We start from the raw sequence: 18,778 nt of genomic DNA on the forward strand, positions 1-18,778 counted from the left end.
AAAAACCAGGGGGGGGGTGGGGTGGGGAAGAAGATATAACAACTATACTTTTATGAAGTTGTTACAACAAGCAAATGGAAAGGACATTCTTGGGGGGGAGGGAAGAGAGGGAGGAGGGAGGGAGGTGTCGGTGATGGGCCATAATAATCATATACATTGTATATTGACAAAATAAAAATTTAACGGAAAAAAAAAAAAAAGATCTACCCCCTTGACACCCAATATTGCCACAATGGGGATCAAATTTCAAAATAGGTTTTGGAAGGGACAAACATTCAAATCACAGCAAATGTTAATATATAATCTGTTTATATTCCTGACTCTGGATAGTACTCCTAGTTTATCCTAAATGGTTAATATGTACCCACACATACAGTGATAATTAATAAGGTAAGTATCTCCAGTTTTCACCTTTTTAAAAATTGAATCATAATTGATTGCACATATTTTGGGGGTTCAACGTTGACGTATGTTGATCAAATCAATATTATTGGTATATATATTATTACAAATTGTACTTATTTTTTATGACCCTTGTCCTATCTCTTCCCATCTCCCTCTCCCTCCCCCTCCCACCTCTGATAACCCTAGATTTCTTCTCTCCTTCTGAAAGAGTAACAATTACTCTGTTGATTTGTTGCCTAGATGATCTGGCCAGTGCTGAGAGAGGTTTGTTCAGGTCCCCCACTATTATTGTAGAGTAGATGCTTCTTCTGTCACTCTGGAAAGGGCTTTGTGCAGAAAGACATCCTCTCCTTTTCTTTGGTCTCTGCTGGTGACTCTCCTTGTGTCAATGCACTCAAGTGGCTGGTGGGCCATCTGCACCAGTGATTGTGGTGTCTAGCTGTTTTTGTGGCAGCCATGGCTATTGTGATGGCTGTGGTCACATGGAAGTGGTGTTTTTGGCATGCCACTTGCCTGGTTGTGGAACAAGGGGTTGGTCCCTGGATTCATGCCTCAGGACCCCAAGCAAGCCCATTGGCAGCAGAGGTGTGCCTGGATGTGAGAGGATGGGTCAGTCCCTGGCTTCATCTGTTTTTACATTCTAAGATATTGTTGTGGAGCCATTGGGTGGGAGAGGGAGAGGAAAAGGGGGAAGGAAATAGGGTAGGGGAAGAAGGAAGGGGGGTTGTGATTGAGGCCCATGGCACCCCCCCTCATTCCTACAGGGGAGACCAGGGGGCTTCCAGTGGTGGCTTGGTCACCACTGGGCTGGGTGCGGGTACCAGGTGGGCATGGCCAAGGCACTTGTTCCCACACCATCCTGGTTCAGGGGCCCAGGGTGCTTCCAGCAGTGGCTTGGTGGTTGTCACTTGGCTGGTTGTGGGTGTCAGGGGGCATGACTGAGGCCCCGCCCTCCCACTCCCTGGCTTGGGGGCCTAAGGACCTTCTGGTCCTTCTAGGTTTTATAGGTGTTCTTTACTGAAGTGATATCTTCACTAGTTAATATCAAACTTTGTCTCTGGTTTGTGGGTATTTTGTTTTTTCTTTCAGTTCTGTGTTGGATTATTTGCTGTTTCCACTACTTAAACTTTTCACTAGAACTAATTTGTTGTCCTTTGCTTACTGCTAAAGATGAGGAACTTCCTGTGGGGACCAGTACTTGAGCTCTGTCATTGAGCTAAATTGTTGCTTTGCTGCTGATTCCCTGGGGAAGGTTTTTTGTGCAGCTCAGGTTTTAATGGTTGACTTTGTAGGTACTTCTGGGTCTTGTGAGATCCAGTACACCTTGGTTATGTAGAAACTCTGGTCTGGGCCTGAGTCACTTCAGAAAACTGCTCCCCCTGCAGTTCTATATTCCTGACCAGTCTCCACTGAGTGGTCCTGTGCTGAATAGGGGGCAGATCAGCTGTCCATGCTTTGCCCCAATGTTCCCCTGGTGGCTGGTCTCTCCCACTGTCTGCACTCCAATCATTTCCCATGGGACAGTCCCTTGTGATGGCTCACCAGCCTATGAGTGGCTCCTTTTTTCAGTTGTCTGTGGTTCCTCACTTTTGTGTGGGCCACGGGAACACTGTTAGTGGCCTTGCTGGCCTGAGGGTCACCAAGGACCTCTTCTCCTCTGCCACCTCCAAGCGACTTCATAAGAAGGGCACAGATGCAGTTTTTGCCACCTTTTGCTCCAAGCACTCACCAGCTCCAGCCTTGAAATGGCCAGGACTCGAAATGGTAGCAGCGATCCTTTCTTTCTCTCATCGTGGCTTCTCCTGCCTTCATGAACTCTGTAGGTCTCTCCTCCTCTTCCCCTGAGCTCTAGTAGCCCCAGCTTGGCTGTTGTTGCTTTTTTACAGTTGTAAATTGGTTGATTTGTGGGAGAGAGTGATGCTGGGGACCGTCTCTTCTGCCATCTTGACCAGAAGCCTCGTCACCTCTTTTATGGAAAATTTCCTGACATTCATTCCCATATACAATGGACACCCTCCCTTTGTGCCCTACTATAGCCTATGAATATATTTCCTACTTTTAATGCTTTATATATGTGTTTTCCTTTCTCTATTAGACTGCAATCTACTTTAGAACAAAGATCATATTTTATTTTGCATATCTTTACATCCTGTGTCTAGTGTCTAATACAATGACAAGCACACATGAGGTGCTCAATAACTATTTGTGGAATATGAAAGAATCTATTAGACCATTCCATGAAAAGAGTGATGCATCGGTTCCCATTACGAGGTATGGTGACCAACTTTCAAGATGGCCCCTGATGATCCCTGTTTCCTGGTATTCACACCCTTGTGCAGTCCCCTCCCACACTTAATAGGGTAGATATGTATGACCAATAGGACATTGCAAAAATGGCATTCTATGATTTCAAAGACTAGGTTTCAAAATACATTGCGGCTTCCATCTTACTCTCTCTTAGATCACTCACTCTTAGGGGAAGCCAGCTGCCATGTTGTAAGAACATTCAAGTAGCTCTAAGAAGAGGTCCATGTGGTGAGGAATAGAGGCCTTCTGTCTCTAGCAAGCCATATGAGTAAGCCATCTTGGAAGCATGTTCTACAGCCCCAATTAAGCCTTTAGATGACTGACTGTAGCCCTGACTAACATCCTGATTGCAACCTCATGAAAAATCCCAAGCCAACCCAAACAACAAAAGAAAAATATAAATAAACTGAATTACATTGAAATTAAAAACTCATATACTGAAAAGGTCACAATCGGGCCGGCCCGGTGGCGCACTGGATAGTGCGCCGCTTGGGAAGCGCGGCGGCGCTCCCACCCGAGGGTTCGGATCCCACATGCAGACCGGTTCCCGCTCGCTGGCTGAGCGAGGCACGGGGGCAACGCCGAGGGTTGCAATCCCGTTGCCGGTCCCCGGTCCGGTACGGGGGCAACACTGAGGGTTGCAATCCGTTGCCGGACACGGAAAAAGACAAAAAAAAAAAGAAAAGGTCACAATCAAGAAAGTGAAAAATTAAACCACAGAATAGGAGAAAATATTTACAAGTTACATATCTGATAAGGGACTTGTATCTAGAATATATAAAGAACAATTTTAACTCAATGATAAAAAGATAAATAATCCAATTTTAAAATGGGCAAAGGATCTGAATAAACATTTCTCTAAAGAAGATATACCAATGGCCAAGAAACACAAAATTAGCCATCAGGGGCATGCAAATTAAAACTACAATTCAATACTATTTCACACCCACTAGGATGGCTATAATTATAAAAAGACATATAAGTGCTGATGAGGCCATGGAGAATTTGGAACCCTCACACAATGTTGATGAAAATGAGAATGTAAAATGGTCTAGTCATTTTGGAAAATAGTCTGACAGTTCCTCTAAAGGTTAAGCAGAATTACAATATGACTTAGCAATTCCACTCTTAGGTATATACCCAAGAGAAATGGAAAACATGTGTGCACGAAAACATGTACACAAATGTTCACAGTAGAATTATTTATAATAGCCAAAAGTAGCAACAATCCAAATGTCCATCAACTGATGAATGAATAAATAAAATGTGGCATATCCCATATAATGGAATATTATTTGACAATAAAAAGGAATGAAGTATTGATACATGTTACAACACGGACGAACTTTGAAAATATTATGCCAAGTGAAAGAAGCCAGACACAAAAGGCCATATATTGTATGATTTCATTAAAATAAAATGTTCAGAATAGGCAAATCCACAGAGAAGAAAAAGTAGGTTAGTGGTTGTCTAAGGCTGTAGCAAAAGGGAATGATTGCCAATGGTTACAGGGTCATTTTGTTTGTTTGTTTTTTGGTGGGGGCAGTGTTGAAAATGTCCTAAAATTGATTTTGATTATGATTGCACAACAACGTGAATATATACTAAAAACCACTGAATCATACATTTTAAATAAATTGTATGGAATCTGAATTATATCTCAATAAAGCTGTTATTTAAAAAGACAGGGAAGGAGAGAAGACTACATACCAGAAACACCCAGCTAAACTTCTCTCAAGTTCCTAACAGAAACTATGTGAGATAATAAATGATCATTGTTTTAAGCCACTAAATTTTATGGTAATAAGATATGTAGCATTAGATAACTAATACAACAGGAATAAATGAGCACTAACTATATTTGTAATATTACTATATAGACACAATTAGTCAGCATTAAGTCCCTTAGAAGAACTAATTAGTGAATGTTACCTTGAAATAGGTGAGCAAAAGTTGCTCAGTCTTAAGTTCCTGTATTAACTCATTAGGCTGCTTTTTAGGCATTTTAAGTCTCATTTCACATATGTATTGGGTTTAGATTGTAAATTCCTAGGAATAACTAGAAGCTGAACAAAAAAGGAAAACTTTCTTAGAAAGTTAGAAAGGAAAAATTTTGCCGTTGTTATAACTACCTTTTAAGTGCAATATTCAGAACTTTATTAATCAATGCAATTTATACCTATGGATAACTGATGCACTGATTTATTTATTTTTTCCTCTAAAATGAAGATTTAGAGAAAGGCCTTACTTATCGTGCAACTGCCTGTAGATGTCACTGCTGAACAAGGGCAGCGAAGACATTCTTTAGTAGCATCAGGACTCTGATAAAATCCTTCTTTGCATTCTTCACAGTGACCTCCCTTGCTATTTTTCTGGCAGTTTAAACAAGCACCTAAAAGAAGCAAATTATTTTTAAAAGTTAAAGATTTACTCTGAAAGCACAGTAACTTTCAAAAATTATGCCTGCAACAAAAAGACCATAAGAGTAAACCAAAAAAAGAAAAAGTAATAGGGATTACATACAGTTCAGTTTCTATTTCATCTTATTTCTACACTGTCCATGTCTACTAATTCTGTGTCCCCTGATAGATTGTAAACTCTTCAGGGAAAGACTGGGTACATGATTAGAGTTGCAATAAGCCCTCGTTGGTTGATTGACCACATGCCAAAAGCCAGCCAACTATGTGCAAAGAAAAAATAAAAACAATCTAAATACCTACTAATAGAAGAATAGATAAATAGTGTAATTTTTATAGTTGAATACTGTAGTTAAGTAAGTGAACTGAACCTATATGCATGTACATGCATAAATCTTAAAAACAACATTGGTTGAAAAAGCAAATTGCAGAAATGATACATGCAGATGGAGAATATTTATTTTGCAAGAGTTTAAAAACCTCGCTAAGCAAATGGATACATAATACACTAACCATATGGACACATACACATATAGTAAGAATTAAAATGCGGACTGAGAGGGTATAGGTTTTTTGTGCTCTGCTTGTCTTCATGGAGGGAGGGAGAAAAACAGAACTAGGGAAGAAAACAAATATAAAGTTATATATTTGAAATATCCTATTTCAAATGTACAACTATATACACATACTTATAAATACTAAGAAAAATGCCAAAATGTTAATATTTATTAGTTTGGGGTATGGGTACATGGGCATTTGTTATAATATTCTCCATAGGTTTTTATATATAAAAATTTAAAATAAAAATAAAAACAATTAATAAAGAAAATGAAAAGGAAGGAGGTATGTGTTTTGTAATAATATTCCTTTGATACTCTATTAGTAAAGTTGTTCCACAGACACTGAAGCAGCGTAATATTTGAAAACAGGGAATAAGAAAGTGCAGTACAATTTACAAACCTTCTTTAGGGGGACCACAGAGATTCAAAGGGACACTTTGAACTACTATTACAGAAATAAGTGAATAAGCTCTACATAGAAATCTAGAAAGATGATGAAATTTTATAAGGTAAGCTAAACATAGTTCAATTCTAAAATTATTCATAAACAGTCTTATATGATTTATTTTCCTTACTAGTGAAATATTTATTTTTTAAAAAGGAAAAAAAAATGAGGCTATGAGATAAAATGGTCTAACAACTGGAGCAAGATTTGAAAAACAAAAAGAATGAAAACATTGTTAACATACATGCTAAATTTCAATTCTTAAGTACTTATAGCAGAATTCCTCCAAATTTCATTAACTTATTGGGAAAGACATCTTCAAAAGTTTATCATCTGGACACTAAACTTTGAATTAAACCAAATTGCATATAAATATCATTTCTTTAAATCATATAATTTTTAAAGACCTGATAGTGTTAATGATATTTTTCACATGTATAATGAAGCAGTATAGATGCATACAGTGGTAAACACTTTAGGTACTGGTTTTTTTCCCAATCTTCTTATACCCTGATCCCTCTTTAGCTATGTATCTTTGTGGCAATAAAAATAGCTAAAAAATACAGACTAGGAAACTGTGGACTATGACTCTAAAAACAAAACAATTTTAAATGTCAAAGTTTTCTGCAGATTGGAAAAGTTTCAAAATCTGCATCATGTGTAAAATCTGTCTACCTGCTTTCCTCCTATTAAAAAATGTTCAACGGAAAGAATTTTTAAGAGAAAAAGTTCTGATAAAGTGCTAAACTTTAATATAAAAATACCTCAAGAAAGCTAATAGTTCTGTAACAAAATTGAATGTCTGGGGTAAGATGTGATCTAATAATAAGTCCTCTGTGTATGACTAATGTGACAGAAGGTCATTCTGCTCCTCTTATTAAAAAATGGCAATTGTGACTATCACAATATAATTTTACTCTCAAACCATTTATATTAGAATCTTTTAAGTTTTTTTCCAGAAAAGTTTCTTATTTCTATTTGTTTTATGCCATACCCTGCAATGAGAAGTCAATGAGAAAAAATAATAGTAATAACCCACATGGTAAATATGCTGCCTCAAAAGTAAAAACAAAAGCAAATATAAAAATGAAACTCATCAGTTCTTAAATTCTCATCACTTTTTACATTTCTTTAAAGACAGACAGCATGTACCTGGAGTACAGCTATACAGAAAAAAAAATTATTAAAGACAGGCCAGACAAAAATACACCAGAATGTTAACAATAGTTGTGAAGGGCAATGGTCCTTTTACTGTTCTTTTCCCCTCTAATTTTCAAATTGTCTCTTGTTTGCATGTATCACTTTTATTTTTAGTATCTTGATTTTTTTCTCATTACAAAATTAACACATTGTAAAATATATCATATGCACACTATAAAATGTTTCAAGAATTCAAGCAATTTTAAAACATTTCATGAAGAAACTTGAAGATGACTAATCTTTATAGTAAAAATATAAATGATAACCTTTAAAATCCACACTCACAGTCAGTTAGAGCATGGGTTATAACACCAAGATCAGGGGTTCAGATTGCTGTACTGGCCAGCCTCCAAAAAATAATAATAATAATAAAAAATAATAATAATATAATAAAATCCATATACAAGGGTAGTTTTAAAAGTTCATGGGAAATTTGAATTGAAAGATAATACAAATCTTTTCATAAACTTTTTGAAATACTCTCATTTGGTAGAAACTAATAATGTGAATTTGCTTTTCTAATAGTTTACTCCTCTCTGAGAACATAGCATAAGAGAAATGGTATGAGGGCTGGTCGGTTAGCTCAGTTGGTTAGAGTGAGGTATTATAATACCAAGATCAAGGGTTCAGATCCCCATACTGGCCAGCTGCCAAAAAAAAAAGGAAAGGTAAGGAAAATAGTCTGGGTTTTAATTCAGATCTGAGTTCCATTCCCAGCTAAACCTCTCACCAGCTATGTGACCTTAAGCAAACAGCTTCTCTGAGTTTCACTTTTCTAATGTGTAAAATGGGAGAATAATTCTTTGATTAATGATTTAATGTAATATAAATTTTCAAAAAGTGAAAGAGTATTCCATAGAATATACTTTCCTTATACTTTATTTTCCTCATCTATAAATTTAAAAAGCTAAATTAGATGAGATCTAAGTTTCCCTTAAATCTAAAATTTGAGGATCTTTCTTTTATGATAAATGACGTTAAAAATTAGTTGAAGTTTAACATTGTTTATTATGCTCTGCCTGGAACAACCCTAAATATAATAACACATTCACATTCACTTAAAATTCACATTCTCTTTGCTGAAAGATGGCCAAAGGGTGGATCGCCAAAAAAAAAAAAAAGAAAGAAAAAATAAATGAGGGTTTCTTGGACATGATTTCACGCTTCTTGGCTAAGCATCTCAAAAGTCTGGTAGAGGTAACCAAGAAAATAACTGGTCAAAGATAGGAATGTAGGGCTCCTTACAAACCAAATTCAGGGACGAAACTTTGAAACATAAATTGTCACCTGTAAAAAGCCTTTTCCTTATTTCCTTTTTTATTTTACCATTTCACAATTTATAAACCTGTCAGAAACACAGCAATGTACTTTGTTGTAGGAAGAAATGACTTATCCTCTCTATAAAACAGAAGGCAAACTTTAACCTGCAAACTGAAAGAAGGCCAGTATGGGGTCTAAGTAAACAAGGAGAGAGTAACAGAAGATAAGGTCAGAGAAAAAGGCAGGGGCCAAAAAATGTAAAATCATGTAGGCCATGGGAAGAAGCCTGAATTTTATTCCAAGATGGATGGAAGCCACCGAAGAGCTTAAGCACAAAAATGACATGATCTGGTTTTACATTTTAAAAAGATCACTCTCGTTGTTATGTGGAGACTAGACTGTGGTGGAGTGGGGAGTTGGGAAATGTGGCAACAAGAGAGAAGGAAGACAGACCAGATAAGAGAGTACCAAAATAGTTCAAAGAGATAATAGAGGCTTGGACAAGGATGATGCAACAAAGGTCATGAACAGTGGTCAGATTCAGGGTACCTTTTGAGGATAGGGCTAAATAGAACTTGCAGAAGGACTGGATTTTGCAGTAAGAAAAAGAGAGGAATAAAACATGACTCCTAGGCGTTGGGACTAAGCAACTTGGTAAATAATGGCAATTACCAAAATGAAGAACATAAGAGGTAGAACAGGCTTAGCTTATAGGTAAAATAAACAGTTGTTTTGGATGTGTTAGGATTAAAATGCCAATTAAAGCATTGAAGTAAAATGTCAAGTGGTCTGTTAGATATTTGAGTGTGGAGATAAAAGGAGAAATGTAAATATGATAATAAGCACATATATAGATGACATTTAAATTAAATTCAGGGGACTGAATGAGATCACTTAGGGAGAAAGTATTAATGGAGAAGACAAACTTGTCAAGCTCTGAGCTCTGAGGCACTCCAGTGCCTATAGTTGAGCTGAGGAAGATCTATCAGAGCTGACTGTGCAGGGAAAGCTAATTATATAAGAAGAAAACCAGGAAAGTGTGATATCCTGAAGTGGAGAAAGTCACTGAGGAGTACAGGAGTCGTCAACTTAGTCAAGCTGCTGAGGTCAAGTTACTCACCACGGGACACTTTGACTACATAACATGCCTTGAATTCTTAAAAAGAAGTATACTATATGATAAAAAAATTCACCTCCATTTTAAGGGAAACACATGCTCAATAAAGAAAATCTAGAAAAATACAGGAGTAGTATAGCCAAGTTGGAATCAATTTAAATGCCCCTCAACAGATGAATGGATTAAAAAAAAAAAAAAACTGTGGTATATATACACAATGGAATACTATCCAGCTATAGAAAGAAATGATATCCTATCATTTGCAGCAAAATAGATGGAATTAGAAACCATCATGTTAAATGAAGTAAGTCAGGCACAGAGAGACAAATACCACATAATCTCACTCATATGTGGAATCTTAAAAAAAAAAAAAAAAGTGGTTCTCATAGAAGTAAAAAGTAGAATAACAGTTACCAGAGGCCAGGAGGAGAGGGAGTCAGGGGGAGGAGAAGTGGTGGACTAATGGGTACAAAACTATGCTTATCTACCCTAAGTGAATCATCGTGCAGTACATGCATGTATTGAAACAACATGTACAAGTAAATGTTAAAAAAAAAGAAAGAAAGAAAGAAAGACAATTACAGGCATAGAAAGAAAAATAAATCACCCTAAGAAATCTCTCATTAAGATTTTGAATATTTTTCCTTGAAATCTTTCCTTATTTATAGAGATTTGGGTTTTATTTTTTAGATAGTCTAATTATATGGCATGTATCATTTTATACCCTACCTCTTTTACTTTCTCTTGTTTTTATATATCATTCTTTAAAATATTTTTTTCTTTTGCAATCTATCTAGAGCAATTCTTTAAGACATTTTAATGACAACATAATAATAGTTACCATTTGCTGATTGCTTATAATGATTCAGGCCCTGTATTAGGGCTGTAAAAATATATTGTGTTTATTCTTCATAACAACCCATTAGGCAGTTACTGTTACTATTCCAAATGTATAGATGAAGAAAAAGATTAAGTAACTTGTCCAATGTAAAGTCAAGATTTGATTTTCTGTGTTCTTAATCATATATTATTTAGACAACACTGTTACTTAATTCCTTATTATTATAAATTGGGTTGTCTAATTTTTAGGATTATAACTACCACTTTGGTGAGCACCTTTAAACATAAAGCTTTTTATGAATTTAGATTTCCTCAGAATAGATTCCTGGAAACATAATTACTAGATCAAAGAAGTATTTTTTAGACTTCTGGTATATTCTGTCAAATTCCTTTCCAAAATGTTTTTCCCAGTATATTTTACCTCAAGGACTTTGAAAATCTACTTCAATCTAAGACTAGATGGGGGGAAAATGAGGACTGTGAAAATATAGTAAGTGGCCACCAGGGGGCAATGGTATCACAGCACTGTTGGAAAAAAATCTTATTTGAGATAAAAGGAAAAACCGATTGTATATAAAGCTTGAAGTTTTAAATAAAGTATTTACAGTCCTTCATGTTGAATTCCACTTTTACTACTTAGCCAAACAGAAAAACCATTTATTTCTCTCATTACTAGCTGTTTTTAGAATTCATAACCATGAAAAGGATTTCTTTAGCCTTAAATTATCTCCAGACCAAGGACAGGTTGGCATTTACTTGACAGTAAAGAGAGCTGCCTCACTGCTGCAAGGAAAATTAAAAGTGAGAACTGGCAATGCAGACTGCTTTCTGGTACTGTAAAAAAATCTAGGGAGCAATTTAAATTGACTCAGTACGATGAAGCATTCCAGTAGTTACCCAATATTACAACTCATCTTTCCTCTGTATGTTTTTCCATTCATTTGGTCATTTATTCAGAAAACATTTAGTGAGTACTTACTATGTGTCAAGTTCTATGCTAGAGATTGTGTATACAGTTGTAAACAAAATTGATACTGTTTCTGCCCTCATGAAAATTAGTATGTAGTTATTGAGCCATATGTGACTCATAACCAAAAATAAATGTATAATTACCAACTGTGATAAGTGCTATGAAAAAAATATCAGTGTATATGAGAACATATAACAGGGAAATGGTCATTTACCCTGGAGCATCAGGAAATGCTTTCTATAAAGTGACCTTTAATTGAAGACTGGAAGGAAGAATATTATTTAACATGGCAAAGGAGTCAGGGTGGGGATAGATGTGGATTAGAAAGACCATTCTAGACAGAGGAAAGATCATGTGTGAGAACCTGGGACAGAGGGACATAGCTTGTTTTAGAAGTAGAAACCAGTGAGATTGAATCATAGACATTAAAGAAAAAGAACAGCCCAAGATAAAACTGGAAGTAGGCAGGGACCAGGTCACATAAAAGAAAAATTATCACAATTTCTTCTAAATCAATTTATTTCACCATTGAGTAGGGACTAGAATGAAGAAAAAGCTTTCAACACATTTTTCCAGGGTACTTTCAATTTGAAATATTCTGCTACCCTGTGCTCATAAAAACACTTACACTTGTCAGACTAGTGTGTCCTGATTTTTTTGTTGGAGAAAAAAGGTTTCCAAGAAATTATCTGTAATCCTTATATTTGGGAAAAGCCTGTGCTCATAAAAACACTTACACTTGTCAGACTAGTGTGTCCTGATTTTTTTGTTGGAGAGAAAAGGTTTCCAAGAAATTATCTGTAATCCTTATATTTAGGAAAACTGAAGGCCAGATATTAATTGTATTCAGTTTTTAATAATTTGACTAAGAAGTTTGCTTAAATGTGGTTTTCTTTGTCTTTATACTGCTTGGGGTTCTGAATCTGTGGGTTGATATCTTTCATCAATTTGGAAAATTCTTGGCCACTATCTTTTCAGATATTGCTCTGACCCAATATCTCTTTACTCTCTTTCTGGGTCTCCAATTACATTTATGTTAGACCTTTTGACTGTGTCCCACATATCTTTCCTGCCCTGTTCTTTCCATTGTATTTTCTCTAAATGCTTCAGTTTGGATATTTCTAACTGCATTGTATTTGAGTCTCCTAACGTTGTCTTCACTGTATAAAATCTGCTGTTAAATCCATGAAATTAGTTATTAATTTCACATGTGTATTTTTCAGTATTAGATTGATTCTTTTTTTTTCAATCCATGAAATTAGTTATTAATTTCACATGTGTATTTTTCAGTATTAGATTGATTCTTTTTCTTTCTGACCGGTAAGGGGATCTTAACCCTTGACTTGGTGTTGTCAGCACCACGCTCTCCCAAGTGAGCTAACAGGCCATCCTTATATAGGGATCTGAACCCGTGGCCTTGGTGTTATCAGCACCACACTCTCCCAAGTGAGCCACAGGCTGGCTTGATTCTCTCTCTTTTTTATTTTTGGCAGCTGGCCAGTACAGAGATCAAACCCTGGACTTTGGTATTATCAGCTCTAATCACTGTGCTAACCAGCCAGCCCAATTGATTCTTTTTTATAGATTCCAATTCGCTATTAAAATTTTGCCTATTTCCACCTATTTTGTCTGATTTTTCCTCTATTTTCTTAAAATATTAATTTTAGTTATTTTGAAGTCTTTGTATGCTAACTTTAACATCTGGATCTGTAGTTCTGCTTCCATTGTTTATTTTTTCTTTATTATTAGCCATATTTTCCTGTCTCTGCATTGTCTAGTATTTTATTGTATGCCAGACATGGTATGTAAAAGAACCAGAGAGGGCTCTTTTTCCTCTGTTAGGCAGATATAATGAGAGGGTCACCTCAGTCCAACCAGAAATTGAGGTGGGCTGAAGATGGACTGCAATTTTAGTATGAGTCAGTTCATCTGTGGTTCATCACTATTTCTTGGTCATAAACCTCTAAGGTTTTTGATTGAGAGCCTAGCATGCATGTGTCTCCTCAGACCTAAGAGACTGTGAGAGATTCAGTACTGGCCTTTGGTAACTTGAGCCTAGGTCTCACTCCATGCACCTTCAGAGTCTGGCAATTCTTCAGAGAGAGACAGTTGTTTGTTGTAGCAGGCCCTCTCTCTCTAAAGGGATTTTTTTCTAGTTAGCACAAGACTGAAAGAGATTTTTTTCTACCTGGCCCAGGCTTCCATCTCCTTCATAGTCAGCTAATGTCCTATGGGAAAACTGGCCTAGTGTTTAGGGCTCCTCTAGTTTCCAACCATCATGCAAGCCCCAAATGACTGCATAAAGCTCTTCTTTTATCTCGCTCCTCAGAAGAATTCCTTTGCTTGGGCCAAGAGTGCTCCTTAGCCTGTTCCCAGAATCAGCAAATGTACCCTGGAAAGAAAATGGGTGGTGATCATCAGCTTACATAGGAAGAGTTCTACCCTCTTTGGAATTTTAGTTCATACAATTCTCCTTGTTTCCATAGCTCTCCAACCAATATGATTTTTAAAATTTGTGTACTTTTTTTCAAATTGTGATAGCAGCTGTTTGGCTTGCTGTGATCTATCACATCCTACTTAGAAGAGAAAGCCCCTTACAAATTATTTGGGAAAAATCAACCTATAGCTGAAAGACTTCAAAATGAAGGGAACAATAGAATAATTACGAGACAAAGTTTTAAAAAGTATGTACCTGTGACGGCATCACAACTGGCAGACCGATTATTGCATCGGCAGGGCAAACAGCCATTCTTACTAAAGCCATAATATCCATCTTGACATTGGTCACATGTAGAACCAGTGACACCTATTTTGCACTGGCATTTCCCAGAACTGGAAATAAAAGCAAAGACAGTAAACAAATGTAAATCAGTTTGAAAGTCTTATTGTCAAACACCCCATTATAGATAATCTTACTGCATCACAGAGTTTCAACAAGATTTTAGTTACTAGAAGCATTAAAAATGATTTTTATTTTGAATTGGTAGTTGAAAAAACTTCATGATTATGTAATTCAGTTAACATGGTATTAATAGTGATCATTTGTGACAATTTAATCCTCTGCACTTGGTTAATTTAAATTAAATGATAAAGAATCCATGTAGAATAGAAGTTCCCCATGCTTAGGAATCTTTGTTTACTAAGCGCTGGGGCATACAACTTGTATCATTGCTGTATCTCATTCCTGAATTATCCCACAGTTCCACCGGCATCCATCCCAATCTGGAGAAGAGAAGAAACACCACCTTGCCTTCACCCAACCTAGCTTCTGGCTGAAGAATATGAAGACCGCGATCTTAATAAATGTGACAACTAATATCCATTTAGGTGCTAGAAACTTGATATAATTCTCTACTGTGGGTCTAGGATGTATTTAAATCACAGTTCTGATAAATAAGCAAAAATTCACAATTAAGGAAATATGACTATAATGCAGATCACTATTGCTTTCTGGATTAAATCCATATAAAAATTCTAGACTGTCAACCTCCCCAAAAAAGACTAAAAATCTAAAGTAAGAAAAATGTTTTATTTAGTATATCATCTCTTCCTAGATATTTTCTTTTCTTAAATGTCCATTGTATTAATGATATGATCTCGCTCCAGTCATTAAAGTAAAACATTTTCAACTCCTCTCTCTCTGTCCCATACTCTTATGATCACTCACTCATATCCAATATACCACCAATTTCTATCAAATTTTCTTTCAAAATATCTCTTGGCATTGTTACCTCTTCTATTACCATTCCTATTATAATGTCTTTCCTCTTCTTCATCTCTAAGAAATCTTCCTACTTTCAAGGCTCTTTTTCATAACACTTTTCTCTAAGTGGTCCACAGAGATTTTTTTGGCTTCTTGACTTCACATTCTCTATATAGGACATTCTGGTCCTAATTGTAATCTGTTCTATATTCTTTCAAATATTTAAGTCTTGTTTTTCTAGTTAGATTGTAAAAGGCCTGAGGCAGTATCATGCAGTTCTCATATTCAAGACCTATCACAAGTATAGGAACAATGTACTGTAACTAACTGTTTTCATGTCATACATCTTACTGAATAAGTTTCCTGAGTCCGGGGACTATATCTTAGCCACCTTGGAAGCCTCAGTGTCTGGTAGAATGTCTGGTTTGTTGTAGGTACTTAATAAATGCTTGATGAATAAATACTCAATAAATACACAAACTGAATTTTAGAATTAAGTATTGGGAGCGAAAAGAAAGATGAAGGCGATACTAATTACCAGGGTTTCCAGAAAAGCTAAAGTACCTTCCCTTTTTTTCTAACAGTGTGACCTTTCTTTATGTGTTCATTCTGGACCTCAGATTTTTAGAGTTCATCCAAGTAGACTCTGGCACCAGTCATACTAGATGGGAGACAATTTAAGGTAGAATTGTTTTTCAAAATAATTTTTAAGAGATTCAGCTCCCAATAATGAGCCCCTGTGAGGTTGTTAATTTTAGTTCAGGAACCCAAGCTAAAATTGCTAATACTTACACAGCTTTTATGCATAAAAGTTAGTTATCCCCTACTTCTCCTATTCTCATATTTCTGTATTAAAATCAAGTTCTAAATGTGAGAGTTACTGAAACTCTGAATTAAGTTTTGCAGAATGGAAGTAGAGCAACTTTCAGCCTTGTGTGTTCGTCTACTTACAGTGTACAAAACTAAGGATTATTTTTTTCATTATGTTATATATGCTTCTATGTTAATCATCATTCACTGGGCTTAATAATGAGAGTTTTGACCTCTGTCCCTAAAAATCTATTTTGAGCAGTTAGAGTTGAACTTTACTTCTCTCTCCCAGTTATTCTGGTTTTTTGTCATATCTCAGGAATGCCAAAAAAAAGGAGTAGAAAAGTAGAAAAACAGTTCTACAAGGAATATTCATTGGGCTTTACTCAAACAAAACCAGTCCAGAAGGGAAAAAAAGCCAGGTTCATGTAAATAATAAATACTTATCATAATTCAAAGCCTAAGAAATCAACTGTCAAACTCTGTATTCCTATTTAAAGCTGCTTAGTATATTGGGTTATGCAATTTCTTCGCTAACAAAAAATTTTACAGAAAATGTAAAATGGAGGCATCTGAAAGCAGGAATAATAATGATGATGATGATGATGATGAAAATAATGATAAAAACAATGAGTCACCATTTATTGAGGGCCTATGTCAATAAATACATATTTTCCTAATTCTACTATTAATTCTATTAGTTGGAGGTCATAATCCTCATTTTACTATTGAGAGAATTCAGAGAGTTAAAGTTATTGTCTACAGAGAGTAAGTCAGGTTTATTTTTATAAAACCAGACTTTTCCCACTGTACCATGATATCTACCTCTAAGTTTGATTCTAAATTTGCACGCACACACACACACAAAATGTGTCTGCCAAATAACCTGATATCCACTTGGGCATCGCACTTCATTCCTTCAGATCCTAACCACCACAATCTACCATCTATGTTGGGTCTGACTCCAGTGATGCTGCTTCTGTAGTAAGCCTGCTTTCTTCTCTCACTGGCAGTAAATTCCAGGTCTTCCTTAACAGAAGCTGAAAAATTTTACTGCTTGAAAAGAAGAAACTTCAGGGCCGGCCCGGTGGCGCACTGGAGAGTGTGCCGCTTGGGAGTGCGGTGGCGCTCCCGCCAAGGGTTCGGATCCCATGTGGAGACCAGTCCCCGCTCACTGGCTGAGCGCGGTGGGGGCGCAACACCGAGGGTTGCGATCCCGTTGCCGGTTCCTGGTACGGGTTCCCGCTCACTGGCTGAGCGCGGTGGGGGTGCAACACCAAGGGTTGCGATCCCGTTGCCGGTTCCTGGTACGGGCGCGACACCGAGCGTTGCGATCCCGTTGCTGGTCAGTAAAAAAGACAAAAAGGAAGGAAAAAAAAAAAAAAAAGAAAAGAAGAAACTTCAGCCTAACTAAGTCCAAGGTTGTCAGAGATGCAAGTCCAAATATTTTGATGTTTAATTAAAGCTTAAGTAAAATCCATAGTGATCATAATATAAACAAGATAAGCATTGTTTTTAAAAATGCAACAGAAATTTACATTACCAAGCATATATACTAAATAACTTTGCAGAAAAGAAAAGAAACTCCCATATGCATACATATACACAAGCTTACACAAGAATATCCCAGGGTACTTAAAGATCTAGCAAAGTAAGTCAGTATTCATCAAATATGAAGCTCAGGAATATCTTATGACTCAACAAGAAGGAAACAATCAATTTAAGTCCTCTATACCATCAGAAAACTACAAAGGACATAATGTACTTTTCAAAGAATAGCTAACAACACTTCATTAGCCAATTTCCAACGCTTTTAAAATGGTAATAAAAATGTGCTTACTCCTCATTCCTCTAAAGACATTAGATCACTTGGTATGCAAAAGATAAACAGTTCTTTCTAATGATGGTGTCTGCCTAACTCACAACCTACAAGAAAAAGGCATAACCTTAGAATAAATATCACTTAATATCTCATAGCCATAATATAACCAGTATTCCCAAACTAGTAGCTGTTCCTATAAGTGGGCTTTCCCTTCATAATTCTGCTCTGGGCACTCAGACTGATTTAAGCAGGCATCTTTCTCCCTGGAAAATCTGCTTCTTAGTTGCTGATTTTTAAAAAAAAAAAAAAATTTTTCCATGACTGATTTCATGAATCCTGATAGAGCAGGTGACTGAGTCTAGATAACATGCTTCACTTTTCCTGGGTAGATTTTTAAAACAGGAAAGGAGGTTCTCTCTCTCTCACTCTCTCTCTAAAAATATAGAATGGAGTGTGGAAGTTTGGTTGTGAAACTGTACTAGTAATGCTTTTCCATCATGTTACTATTGGCCCATGGCCAATCTCTGCATGTATGAGCATAAGAATTAAATCACTTAGCAAACATAAAGCTTTGCCTATGTGACTTCTTTTATAGAATAAAGCCTTTACACCATCCGTTTCATGGTCTCCCTCTGTTAAAGACTGTTGAATGCTATCTGAAGCAAAGGTCAAAGATACAACACATAAAAAAAAAGGGCCTGTTAAACAGACCACTTATGCCTATCTACAGATTTGAAATGAAAGAACCAAAGACTCACACAGCTTCATATCTGGAGAATAAGGGTGCAGAATTGGATTTCAAATAGAAATCGAAATGTATACTACTGAGATCTGCTGACAAAGAATTTAAGATAGAATTTGCTCATCTTCTCTCATTTCTTTTTTTTTTTTTTTTTTTTCCCCCTTTTTGTCTTTTTTCGTG

The 18,778-nt window shown here is 36.2% G+C and overlaps 1 protein-coding gene across 2 annotated transcripts in view; it reads right to left on the reverse strand.

Annotated features, from left to right (window-relative positions):
* The window catches only part of MEGF9 (multiple EGF-like-domains 9), a 108,183-nt gene that overhangs the window by 11,299 nt on the left and 78,106 nt on the right, over window positions 1-18,778 (reverse strand). For both annotated transcript variants that reach the window (XR_550215.1, XM_008568767.1), the window contains exons 3-4: window positions 14,214-14,353; window positions 4,961-5,104 (exon numbers count right to left, since the gene is read on the reverse strand). Coding sequence is in view for 1 of the 2 variants with exons in the window: in XM_008568767.1 (XP_008566989.1) it covers window positions 4,961-5,104; window positions 14,214-14,353 (284 nt within the window). In the remaining variant the exon portion in view is untranslated. The remainder of the gene's footprint in view (window positions 1-4,960; window positions 5,105-14,213; window positions 14,354-18,778) is intronic.

This window comes from Galeopterus variegatus, unplaced genomic scaffold (genome assembly GCF_000696425.1).
Source record: "Galeopterus variegatus unplaced genomic scaffold, G_variegatus-3.0.2 Scaffold439, whole genome shotgun sequence".
NCBI lineage: Eukaryota > Metazoa > Chordata > Mammalia > Dermoptera > Cynocephalidae > Galeopterus > Galeopterus variegatus.